Source organism: Scylla paramamosain, chromosome 36 (genome assembly GCF_035594125.1).
Source record: "Scylla paramamosain isolate STU-SP2022 chromosome 36, ASM3559412v1, whole genome shotgun sequence".
Taxonomy (NCBI): Eukaryota; Metazoa; Arthropoda; class Malacostraca; order Decapoda; family Portunidae; genus Scylla; species Scylla paramamosain.
The window spans coordinates 15,854,033-15,866,967 of NC_087186.1; the positions used below are offsets into that span (position 1 = coordinate 15,854,033).

A 12,935-nucleotide genomic window follows, 5' to 3' on the forward strand; every position below is an offset into this window, starting at 1 on the left:
TGCGTTCGCTCGCGGGTTGCTGGAACTGCGCAACACTCCGAGGGCGGAAGGGCGATCACCAGCACAAGTCCTCTTCGGTCATCCTATGAGGTCCTGTGTCCCGGCTCATCATCGCTCATACGCTCAGCAGTGGCAGCGCGCTGCTGATGAGTGCGACGCCAAGGCAGAGCGACTAAGGAAGAAAGCGAAACTTCGCCACGACGCGTCCGCCCGTACTCTTCCTCTCCTGCACCTCGGTGGCCACGTCGACGTTCAAGATCACACGACAGGCCTCTGGGATCGCCTGGGTGTCATCGTGGCTGTTGGGCGAAGGAGAGACTACCTCATCAAGATGGGCAGCGGTCGCGTGATGTGGCGTAATAGAAGACACCTACGCCCACACAGACCTCTTGCTCCCCTTCCTGTCGAGCAGCACACCGCTCATGGCGGTGCAGCGCTTCAGCATCAGGGTCACGAGGAACACCACCATCCCGGCAGCCCGGAGCATCAGGGTAACGGGGGTACACCGTGGCCGAGAGCAACCAGAGCGTCGAAGCAGCCGACAGCGTAGGGAGCCGAGACGACTGCAGGTGCGGTGGCACCGTAGCACCTACGATTAGTCGTACGTGTTCATTGTACGCTGTGTTTGTTTTGTGTATATGTACCGTGTTTTCTGTACTTCAATCATTGTAACTTTGTTTCATGTGTTACGGTAGCCATAACAAAGATAAGGAATCTTCCTTATGTCTCGGGGGGAGGTGTGTGGTTGTTAGCTAGTTGTGTGAACGAGTGAATGAGCGAGACTTGTGTGAGGCATGAATACGTGTATGAGTGAACGAGCTAGGCTTCAGTCATAAGTGTTAAGTTGAAGTGCGCGGCCTGGCGCCGAGAGATCACCTACCTCCAGCCTTCTGTTCACACCTTCTGTGGAATAAACACCTGCACTGTTACCTGCGTTTCCTGTGCCCCTGCTGGTCAAAAGTCGAACAATGACCGAAAAAAAAAGGAAGAGAAAACAAAGGTTGCTACGGAGAGAGAGAGAGAGAGAGAGAGAGAGAGAGAGAGAGAGAGAGAGAGAGAGAGAGAGAGAGAGAGAGAGAGAGGAGAGAGAGAGAGAGAGAGAGGGAGGGAGGGAGGGAGGGAGGGAGGGAGAGAGAGAGGGAGAGGGAGGGAGAGAGAGGGAGAGAGAGGGAGAGTTCACTTCTGACCTTTCTCCTTCAGCAGTATCAGAGACTCCAGCTTATTTATATATTACCAGGCTGGTGTGGTGAGACTAAGTGAGCAGCGACAGGACGAAGAAGAAGAAGGAGAAGAAGAAGAAGAAGAAGAAGAAGAAGAAGAAGAAGAAGAAGAAGAAGAAGAAGAAGAAGAAGAGGAAGAAAGAAGAAGAAGAAGAAGAAGAAGAAGAAGAAGAAGAAGAAGAAGAAGAAGAAGAAGAAGACGTAGACGAAGACAAAGAAGAAGACGTAGACGAAGACAAAGAAGAAGACGTAGACGAAGACAAAGAAGAAAAAGAAGAAGAAGAGAAGAAGAAGAAGAAGAAGAAGAGAAGAAGAAGAAGAAGGAAGAAGAAGAAGAAGAAGAAGAAGAAGAAGAAGAAGAAGAAGAAGAAGAAGAAGAGAAGACGACGACGACTACGACGACGACGAACAACAACAACAAGATTAACAAGACTAACAACAACAACAACAACAACAACAACAACAACAACAACAACAACAACAACAACAACAACGTGACAAGATGATGACGAAGGAAATATGAAATAAAAAATACTGAAAGCCAAAACAAACAAGCACAGAGAGAGAGAGAGAGAGAGAGAGAGAGAGAGAGAGAGAGAGAGAGAGAGAGAGAGAGAGAGAGAGTTTCCCACTTAACTCACCTGTATGTACCTGTATAATTAATATCCCGCTTACATTCTCTCTCTCTCTCTCTCTCTCCTCTCTCTCTCTCTCTCTCTCTCTCTCTCTCTCCTCTCTCTCTCTCCTCTCTCTCTCTCTCTCTCTCTCTCTCTCTCTCTCCCCCCGGGCAATCGATGCAGAGACACAATTAGTGGATGACACGATAAATAAAAAACCTAACTATTTTTTTTCAGTCTAAGTTTATCAATTATTATCCTTCCCCTTTCTTCCCCCTTCCATTCATTGCCCATCACACATCCTCTCTTCTATTTCCCATTCACTCCCCATCTCACGCCTTCCCCATTCCCTTCCCCTCCTCTCTCCATTCCTTCCCAATCACACATTCTATCCCTCCCCCTTCTTTCCCTTTCTTTCCCCTCCCATTCATACCCCATCACACATCCCACCCCTTCCCCCTTCCCTTCTCTTCCCCAATCACTCTCCATGACAAATCCTGCTCCTTCCTCCCTGTTTCCCCCCTTCCCATCCATTCCCAGCACACATCCTACCCCTTCCATCTTCCCCTTCTCTTTCCCATTCATTACTCAACACACATCCCATCTCTTCCCCCTTCCCGTTCTCTTCTCTTCCCATTCATTCCTCACAAACATCCTATCCCCTTCCCTCTTCCCTCTTCCCTCTAACATCTCCTATAAATTCCTACCCATTCAGTCTTTCATTCACAGCATTCTCTCTCTCTCTCTCTCTCTCTCTCTCTCTCTCTCTCTCTCTCTCTCTCTCTCTCTCTCTCTCTCATTCATACCTTTGTTTTACTCACCTAGTCTTTCATTCATGTCATCCTTCCTCTCCTCTCTCTCTCTCTCTCTCTCTCTCTCTAACCACACCTCTGCTCTCTCTTTTCCCTCCTCTTCTCCCTCTCTCCCACTCTCACTTCAGGCGACCATTCAGCTTGCTCTCCCTCACTTCACGTCACTGATGACGCCATGACACATCTCTGACGTCAGCAAGGGAAGAGCTGCCTCTGGGCTGATTAAGGAGGCGATGTCCACACACACACACACACACACACACACACACACACACACACACACACACACACACACACACACACAGTTTTTATTATACACAGTTTGGTTTATATTAATCGTTCCTTCTTTATTCTACATTAGTCTAGAATTCATACACTAAATTTTACGTGTTTTTGTTGCGATTGCAGCATAACGCCGTATCTATGAACGTTGCTATGTTGTCAGTGTAAATGATGTGTGGTGTTGCCATTGTTGTGTTGCGTGTTTCACTGTCTTGTGTTTCCATGTGGTAGTGAATGGTTGATTTTCCAGCCTCGTGTTTCCCTTTAAATGACACGCCCCGGAAATACGACAAAGGTGTAGGTTGTAATGCTGAAATGATTTCCTACCAAACACACACACACACACACACACACCTGCTCTCACATAACAAAGCGTAACAAACAAACTCACGTACCGTTAATTATCGCATTAGAACTTTTGTTGCGAATGAAACACCATGACAGAGACAAAAGGGAGAGGAGAGGACAGGGGAGGCGGGGAGGCGGGAGAGGGAGGGAGAGGAGAAGCAGCCAGGACTCCACCTGTGTCCCCCCCCACTGTGTCCCCCACTCCTTCCCTGACCTACACAACCTTTCTACTAGTTATTTATAGCACTCCAATCTTCACTTCACAATGCCCCTCACATACTAAGAATTTCGCTGATTCTTTTTGTTGATTTTGTGAATGTATGCACGGGTGACATGTGCTGATTCAAGACTGTGGGACTGCTAGGGGTGATAAAAGCTGGTTTGTTATGTTGAAGAGAGGAAGGAAGGACTGAACACAGATTATCATGCAAGACTGGTAGTGATGAGTGTTGGCAAGCTTGTTCGTGCGTTAAAGAGGAAGGAAGGAATGAAGACAGTGATTCGAGACTGGTAGAGAGTGATGGGTGCCAGTATGTCTTTTATTTGTTAATGGAAGGAAGAAATGGAGACAAATAATGATGCAAGACTGGTAGAGAGTGATGGGTGTTAGTATGTGCGTGTGTTAATGGAAGGAAGGGATGCAGACAGTGATTCAAGACTGGTAGAGTGATGGGTGCTGGTGTGCCTGTTCGTTTGTTAATGGAAGGAAGGGATGCAGACAGTGATTCAAGACTGGTAGATTGATGGGTGCTGGTGTGCCTGTTCGTGTGTCAGTGGAAGGAAGGAAGGAAGGAAGACAGATTATCATGCCACTCACCATCAATTTCCCTGTCCGCGGCCTCTTAAGTACAGTTACCCAATGTAGTGATTAAGTTCTGCAAAATGTTTCGTATAAATATAGTAATATCTGGCAAGTACCTTCATTTACCAGCTTACAAGTCTAGAAAAATAGAAATCACCAATAAAAAAGTGAGTATTTTAGACAATTCACCTTTATGTAACTAAAACTTTACCAAAATCAACTTTACCATGTGACACGAGGCGAAAAGTAAAAACGAATGATAATAATAATAATAATAATAATAATAATAATAATAATAATAATACACACATACATACATACATACATACCATTAACAAGTCAATAAAAGATATAAATTAAAAAAATATTTTAGAAAGATGATGATCTGTAACTAAAACTTTATCAGAATAAGATTAAAATAGATCGTTTATGACACCCACACAAAACTTGACGAGAACCAATCTAATGACCGCGGCCGTGTACCTGGGACGCCCACTAGTGCTCACAGAATTAACTTTTTTTATTTATTTTTATTTATTTATTTTTTTTTTTTTTTCTATTTTTTATTTATTTTTGTTCTATAAGGATTGAGGATCTATTTGGGATAACCACACAAAACTTTACGAGAATCAACCTTACGATGGCCTGTACTTAGGATGCCAACAACAGTAGTAATCTCGTTACCATCGGTTTCAATTACCATGGCTTCAATTTTCCACGGATTGCTGCCAACCACAAATTCAAATAACAGAGGCAGTGATGAGTGGCAGCCTTCCAGCGTTCATCGTTTTTTTTTTTTTTTTCATTTTTTTTAGTTAACATGAATAGCAAGCAGTTTTTCTTCAACAAGGCATTGGGGCTCAGGTGTTCTTAAGAAGGGCACTAATTTTCCTATCCACGGTTGTGTCTGTTACCTGAGCCCCGTGGATAACGAGGGATGGTTGTAAGCACTTCACTAACGCGACGCCATTAGAGAAAACTAACATATGGGAAGTCATGATGTCACCAGTTATTCCCTCCCGCCAACACCCTCGCCCGCTGCACTGATACCGGTGACACAGAGGCGTACACAATACCAAGAGGCCACAAGGAGATGAAACACAAGTCACTGAATTACCTTGAGAGAAGCGTTGTAATCACCGGCTGGCTGGCGTCCCTCGGGCCCCGTGCCTTGTTCGTCTTCCACTACTTGTCTTTGTTATTTCTTTCTTTTACCACTTAACTCTTACCGCTATTCGTATCAGTACATGATCCTTTATAGGTGTGCAAGTCACACACGCACGTCACAAGTGCTAAAAGTATGATTTGCACATTTTGTACAAAGAGCCCGAGCACGTCCTCCCCACACGCTTGTTTCTTCGTCTCTGCCATCGTACGTTTACCCTGAAGGAGTACGACTGTAAAAATTGTCTACATTATCTCGTTTATGTTAACCCGCAACCATTTTTTTTTGTCCGTACATCCCCACTAACATATATATATATATATATATATATATATATATATATATATATATATATATATATATATATATATATATATATATATATATATATATATATATATATATATATATATATATATATATATATATATATATATATATATATATATATATTCTTTTTATCATGGTTAGAAATGCAGGTTTTCGGAAATATATTTATTTTTAGAAAATACACACATTTTTTTTTATTCCTCTCCCTAATACATCCTTTTGGAAAATAAGAAAGTAAAGTACAAAAAAAAATAGTTATTACAGTGCAAGAAACATATATCAAAGTACGAGAAGGTATAATTGAATTAATGGTGAACTATTTAGCGCCAACCTGATTTTTTTTTTATTAAAAAAAAAAAGTTATAACTAGCTACACCTACTACACACAAGTGGAGGATTACTATGGAACTCTGTCTGAAAAATAAAAATACAACTTCGTGATATTCTGATCAGTAATTAATTTTGTACAAGACGAGGTATAACCTGAATGTAATATGTACAATACCATTATATCCACTTCATGACATTCCTTCCCCCCTCCCTTTTTTCTTTCATTATTCGGATTCTAGAAAGAGAATTGTGTAGCATTCCCCGGTGATCCTCTTCGGCCAGCCCACAGCCAACCAGGCCCCAGCAAACAAAAGATGTGGCACCAGGCCTAAAAAAAGACAATTTACAGGTATATTAGTTAGTCTCCCTCTTGTTGTCCCTCCCACATCTATATAATTTCATCAGTTAATGTACTCCTCCATGGATTCTATGTTTTATCTATTCAATCACATGTTCCCTTTATTTTCTTACTCACTTCTATTTCCAGTGTTATTTCCTTTTCATAATAATCAAATAAAAAGAGGCCTTCAGTGTCTTGTAGCTTACGTATGTTCCTAAATTCACAAAATGGATTAACAAGGTTTCAAAATATATTTCAGCAAGTTTCACAGCGGGCTTCAAGCTTAGCGTGTATTGGCATAGCGTTAAGCTTAGCGACACCTCCAGAAGCCCTAGTCCATGCTTAGCGATGCGTGTGGCGTGGGGGACATTCACGTTCACAGTCTTGTTAATTTGATACAATAAATTATCATACTATTGTTTGGTATATGTACTTAAGGTGATTTGAAAATGTCCAAAAATATGCACACCTAAAATTTAATAAGACTACTATATTGACAACACTGTCCCCTCCACGCCTTCCCTGTCCTGGCCTCCTTGACTTCCTTTTGGTACCCTTGGTTGCAGATCTTTATTTATTGATTGCTTTTAATGACTGATATGATTTTTATTAATTAAAACTGCTCGAAAGGAGAAATAGTTAACTTCCTTGGGACATCCACATTTTTCTCCACAGGCATTGAGTTCTTTTAGCAATGTTTCCCCAGACTATTTGTGTCGCTAAACATGAAGTGCCATTGTATATTTCTACTTGCAGTGTTATATCCCTTTCACAATTACCTAATGCATTACAAGATCTAATAAGAATAGGCCTTTAGATTCCCCTATTCCGTTCCCAAGTTCTTATGTTGTATCATCAAGACCTCTATGTAAATCTCACCAAGTTTTAATTAAAATTTCTGCACATTTCCTTGAAGACAATATTTTCACATTCTCTTAGTTATCAATGTTTTACACCCTTATGTTTCTTGCAGTCCCAATCTTCTTAGTTTCCAATTAATTTTTCCAGACCAAACTTAATTCTTAGGTTGGTGTTTTCAATTGGCCAGAAAGGTTTTAATCTTTCCAGCACTAAGCCCCCTCATGTCTTGCTTAAAAGAATACATTTTTTTATTGCATGCATTTTAGTCACTATACTAAGAACCATGATGCATGACTAACTAAAGAAAGAAGTCATTTAGTTGTGAAAATTATAGAAATATGACAGTGAAAGAAGTATCAGTCACCACAAGCCTTTTTATTTTAAGACTGTTAGTAGTGTAATGAAAATCTTTGCAATCACTTAAACAATTTTATTTAAGTGTCACAATATATGATATACAGTGGTCACTTTTATATGTAACAATTAAGATTACTCCAGTCAAGTAAATTTAGTCAGAAATCTTACCCTACAGCTATAAAGCCTGTAAGCATTTGTTTCACCCAACATCCCTCCTTTAAAAAGTTAGTGGCGATGACTGAGAGATGTCTAGTTGTGGAACGATACGTAATTCTGTCGTTAGTCACCATTACAACTGCCGAGTGGTACCGCTGCTGCTGGAGCCTTGGGACTACACGAGAATCAGGTGATGGAAGGTGGACACTCAGAGGAAACAAACGGAAATCACAACTACCGATGAACAACCATGAAACAGAGGAGGGAGTCGGAGACCAGGCGAGAACCCAGTCCCTGACCCTGAGGAACACCAACATGGGTAGCACACTTCTTTTTTTTATTGCTTTTACTTCCTGACTAGAAGACGAAAAGATGCGAGGAAACGTGAATCAAACGTACGTCAGTGTTTGGTCTCTCTTTTTTTTATTTTTTTATTTTTTTAGTTTTTATTCATGATCAGCAGGAATGAGACTCCAGCAGGCAGCAGGTCACATCGGCAGGGAAATTGAAGATGATGAAAAGCACGAGTCAAGCACAGTGTGGGTGAGGAGCGAATCCTACCATGCTAATCGGGACCACAGGACTCTCGCCGCTGCTGAGGGAGGCTGGCTGCTCTGTGAAGGACTCCGGAGCGCTCCAGATCAATGCTGATGTTGAAATGCTGAATTTGATTTTTTGTATGAAAACTTATGGCTGAAAACTTGGAAGGGAAAAAATGATAATGAAAAAAGTAAATACTATCTCCATGACACATCTACTCTCCCAAGCAGAGTACATTTGCCCATTTACAAGACTAAGTTGGTGGCTGGCTCTCATACTCTCATAATGATTTGAACAGCTGTGAAGTGGTACATGAATGGTTTGTAAATTTAAGCTTAAAGCAGCACAGTAGGTATAGTTCTAATCTTCTCTGTACAGTACAATTACATAGGTGCTATCTAGTCAAAACTGTGGTACTACAGCTAAAGACGGATAAAATTAACAAATCATTATTTTTGTAAAGTAAAGGACATATGAGAATTCACTAAATATATTATTTCCACACTATCCCTCAAGAGAGGAACACTCAGCCATGGCAGTGCTAGGCAGACATTGGGAACTGCACACACTCACATTTCTTCCACCTGAACTAGTACACAAAACTATCAACATTTTATGTCAGGGCAAATTTGATATCATGCGTGATACCAATAATACAATTAAAAGGTCAAGTAATCTTTTAGAGAATAAAATTGTCAATATAGAAAAATCAGCACAATTTTTGCAATGCTTCTCTTCGGACCCAGCATAGGAGGCACTGCATGGGGGTAAGCTGATGATGCCAAGCACAGCATATTCTGTCCCCACTCCCACAGCAGTAATAGTTGCCAACAACAAAGGCCTACACCAGCAGCAGCAATCCAAACCCCATGTATGTATTCCATGCTGGGTCTGAAAATGGGCGTTTATAAAACTTTTTAACATTAAAAGACTCAGGACAGAAGAGGAGATTACCAGCAGAAAGAATAATGACTATATAGAAAAGGAAGCAAGGAACTGGAGGGAGAGTGGTCAGTCATGGACTTTAAGGCAGTCCATTATTTCTTCTTGAGGGTGAAGAAACTACGTCGCTTGGGTTCGTCCTTCTTCTCGGAGCCGGCCGGCAGTGTCTGGGAGCGGGATGGGCCAGCAGAACCCTCAGCGGATGTGGCCACCTGAAGGGCAGCCACCCATGTGTTCAGCTCCTCTTCATCTTTGGCTTGGAACAAATACTCAGAGCCACTAACCAATCTGTGGAGGAAGGTTCCACTCATTACTGCTCAGTCGTGCTTCACATGCTCAAGTTACCTGGACCAAACAAACCTGTCAAATAAAGGCTTGATCTGCACAGGTAAGATAGAGTGTTCAAAATTCTACACCCTGCAAAGTACTAAAGGAGCATATATCAATTTTTATCTCCTGATATGGTTTCCAACACCAAGCAGACTGTAAATTTAAAAGAAAAAAAGAGAGACAGAAAGAAAGTGATCCAGCACATCAGAGCACAGGACTGAAAACCTCACCATCTATCACAGCACAGGATCCAGCACCACAGCACACTCACCTCAGGCGCAGCACATGCTTTTTCTTGGTGTAGTCATCAGCCACGGAGGCCTGTCCCCCAGAGAGGTCGCAGGGAATCTCAGCCCTGAAGTAGACCTCTGGGGCGGCCTGGTAACTCTTACGGTCCTTGTAGAAGAAGAGTGTGTTGCCTCGCAGAACCAGGAACAGCTTGTCCCACGACCTGTAGGTAATGAGGCAACATGTCATTTCAGGCTTTAGGTTGTAATACACTAGAGTTACCTGCAAAATCCTATCTTTTCTCTACATGGATGTGATCCAAAATGCTCTCTTGTGAATGAAACAGCATAAATAAAGAGATAAAGGAAGAAGACAATAAAGAGAGGAAGAACGAGAGGTGACCAAACCACTCTGTCCTCTGCAGTCCTAACAACCCTAACCTTCCCAGTATCCCACAGACTCTTCATCACATCAGACTAACAAAGCATAAACACACTCTGTACAAAACACACCACCACAATCAACATCCTGATCCTTGAGTCCCCCCCGCCCCCCTTGGCTTCACTGGTGTAGTGCCTTGCTTCAGTCACACCTGCAACTGGGAATGGACTCACCTGTTGGACGCTTTCTTTGTGGTCGACTCCCACTCATGTTTGCGCACCAGACTACCTTCCAGCTGGTCCTCGTCACCGGTTGGGCTTGGTCTCTCTGCGGTAGTCAGACAGATGATGGAGACACAAACACTGCTGCTCAGTAAGCGTTGATTTATATTTGAAGTTTTCTCAAAGTAAATCTCTATTCATATCAGAATGTGTGAATTAGCCATGTATTTACATTTCACTAACATTACCATTCAAGGCAGCTTCAACCTGTACAAAGTGACTGAGGAAACATAACAAATTAAAATAATGTGAACTGAGGTGATGGAACTTAAAGTAGCATTCTGTGAGAATCATGCTTCTTGCTGCATGCATATTAAGCCAATTCTCTCATCATAAATAATGCTATACATACAGTACATTCTAAAATCATATCATGGACAACTATACAGCAACTCATGACTAGCTCTCACACCCCTAAACAAGCTTCCCAAACAACTAGGGCCACAACATACTAAGGGACAAAATGAGCTCAACAAAATAATGCGCTAACACTCACACCCAACACAGACCCAAATCAGACCATCATAAAATAAATTCCTAGTTTTGAACAGCTAAAAAATCATATGTAATTGTGAACTGAGGAAGTTATGTTGTCAGTTTTATCATCTACCACTATAAGCTGCCATTCCAGTATGTATGATGGACATAACTAAACACTGCAGTGACGGTGATCAGAATTGTGCAAACATAGCAGGAACAAATCACAAAACAATGAAAAGAAAAAAATCTATAAATAAATGAAACACTAAAACCACTAGCAAGTACATAAAACTTGACTCAGACAAGACACATGTAGTACTAAGGTCAGAGTTGAGCCGAGTCCCCGGCCATACCTTCCTTGGCCGGCGCAGGGGCCGAGGGGGCCACTGCCGAGGTAGCGGTCGCTGAGGGGGCCACTGAGGGTGGGTGTTTGGGGGCTGCATGTTAGGGAGACACCACCAAACTCAGCCTCACACAACATAAATCAGTGTCTACAAATACTCTGAGCACCCTGCCACCTAACACCTACACCACCACTCTGTGGAGAAGCATAGGCTCAATGGGTAACCATGAGGCTTCCACTCCTGATCTACTCTGAAAAATGGTAACTTCTTCAGCAACACTGGTGGTGGCATGCTGCAAGCCTCATCCCTCCCCACACTCAGGAACCCCTACTGCCTCCCACAGACACTCCAGCTCCGCCTGCGTCGCCCGAGTCCCGCAGCAGACACAACCCTCAGATACAGTGCCTGGGTGCACCTCCAACCTTCACAAAATAAAAAATTACCTGCTGCCCTTTCCAGGTTCGATTCATCGTCAGATGCACTACCCGGTGCTTCGGATGGAGAAGTCTTGGTTTTCTTCCAGCGGAAAGAGCGGAATGGAGACTTGGATCTAGAACGCACCCTCCGTCGCGACTCCTTGCTAGCAGGAGTAGGGGCTGAACAGACAGAACAGGAACGCACAAATTCAGAACATTGTCGGTGAGGCACCGAGCAGACCACAGTGGAGAAGTGGTGACTAGCAATGTGATGAGTGATTGTGCTCAAAGCAAAAGAAAATATCCAATGAGTGCAGAGTAGCTCACATTCTCTGGGACGTCCCAATACCAGAATAAGAGTCAAGCTCGTAGAAAAATAGAAATATTCTCCACTGTGGCCATGCATACTTACGAAGCCAAAGCAAGCAGTGCGCCCTTCCACCATTTTCTGTTCTGACAACAAAATATACCACAAGCTTGTAGTATTGACATGCAAAGCCAAGCAATGAACATGCACATTAATAGGCATGCGGATAAAACTGTCTGCCATGCTATACAGTCAGGCTAATGCCTCTCTCTGTCTCAAGTTTATTACTCTTTAGGGTTAATACTGGATGTACTAAATATATACTTCACAATGTCAAGGAACACTGACAAAAATGTTTCAGCAGCAGGGGGAGGTCAAGGATGTTAGTGGGATGCAAATAAGCCATCTGGTACTTTATGCAGGCTTGCTTAAGTTAAGGCTAAATATTGGTAATTTTTATAGTCCAAAAAAATCAAAACTCAAAGTTAATCTATACTTAGACTACAAACAAATTTTAGAGTGCAGCAGAGAGCACAATTCTTTAGAGTAGGGGTATTGTAAAATGAGTCTGGGTGTTTTGTGAGTTACATGGAAGAGCAGAAATCTGTTCATTTTCTGAATGTCCTTACTAGATGTGACTTTAATCATAAATTCCAAAAGCACACAAAATTCTTATAGCTTAAGTTCTGAAGAATGAGGCAGTAGTCTGTATGTGTTAGTTTGTAAATGTGTTTTATTTGTTGGTAACTATTCATTTATTTTTAGATGTACAGGTGTGTGTGTGTGTGTGCGTGCGTGTGTGCGTGTGTGTGTGTGTGTGTGTGTGTGTGTGTGGAATAACTGTTACCATTGTAAGCAATGAGTGTAATGTTAAGGGTGCATGGCAGTGTTGCTGGAATGGCACAGCTGACATGGTGCTCAAGCGGCCATTGCCATTACAGTGTTTTAGTGCTTGTTATTATTTTCATTAAAGGACAAACTATTTATCACTGAAACTACTTTATATAACAATTTCTTTGTTATGGAATTAGTTATTTATCTTTTCTTTTATATGAAGCAAATAGAC

General features: G+C 42.2%; 1 protein-coding gene across 43 annotated transcripts in view; it reads right to left on the reverse strand.

Moving 5' to 3' along the window:
- Window positions 1-5,726: 5,726 nt before the first annotated feature.
- LOC135091120 (spectrin beta chain-like) overlaps window positions 5,727-12,935 on the reverse strand; it is a 93,429-nt gene continuing 86,220 nt past the window's right edge. For 11 of the 43 annotated variants that reach the window (XM_063988497.1, XM_063988515.1, XM_063988498.1 and 8 more), the window contains 5 exons: window positions 11,590-11,742; window positions 11,156-11,239; window positions 10,275-10,368; window positions 9,704-9,883; window positions 7,523-9,390 (listed from right to left, as the gene is read on the reverse strand). In XM_063988497.1, the coding sequence (XP_063844567.1) occupies window positions 9,198-9,390; window positions 9,704-9,883; window positions 10,275-10,368; window positions 11,156-11,239; window positions 11,590-11,742 (704 nt within the window). In that variant the 3' untranslated portion in view covers window positions 7,523-9,197. Of the gene's footprint in view, window positions 6,235-7,522; window positions 9,391-9,703; window positions 9,884-10,274; window positions 10,369-11,155; window positions 11,240-11,589; window positions 11,743-12,935 lie in introns of those variants that run through there. The other 32 variants (XM_063988494.1, XM_063988490.1, XM_063988493.1 and 29 more) reach the window with 8 other exon arrangements.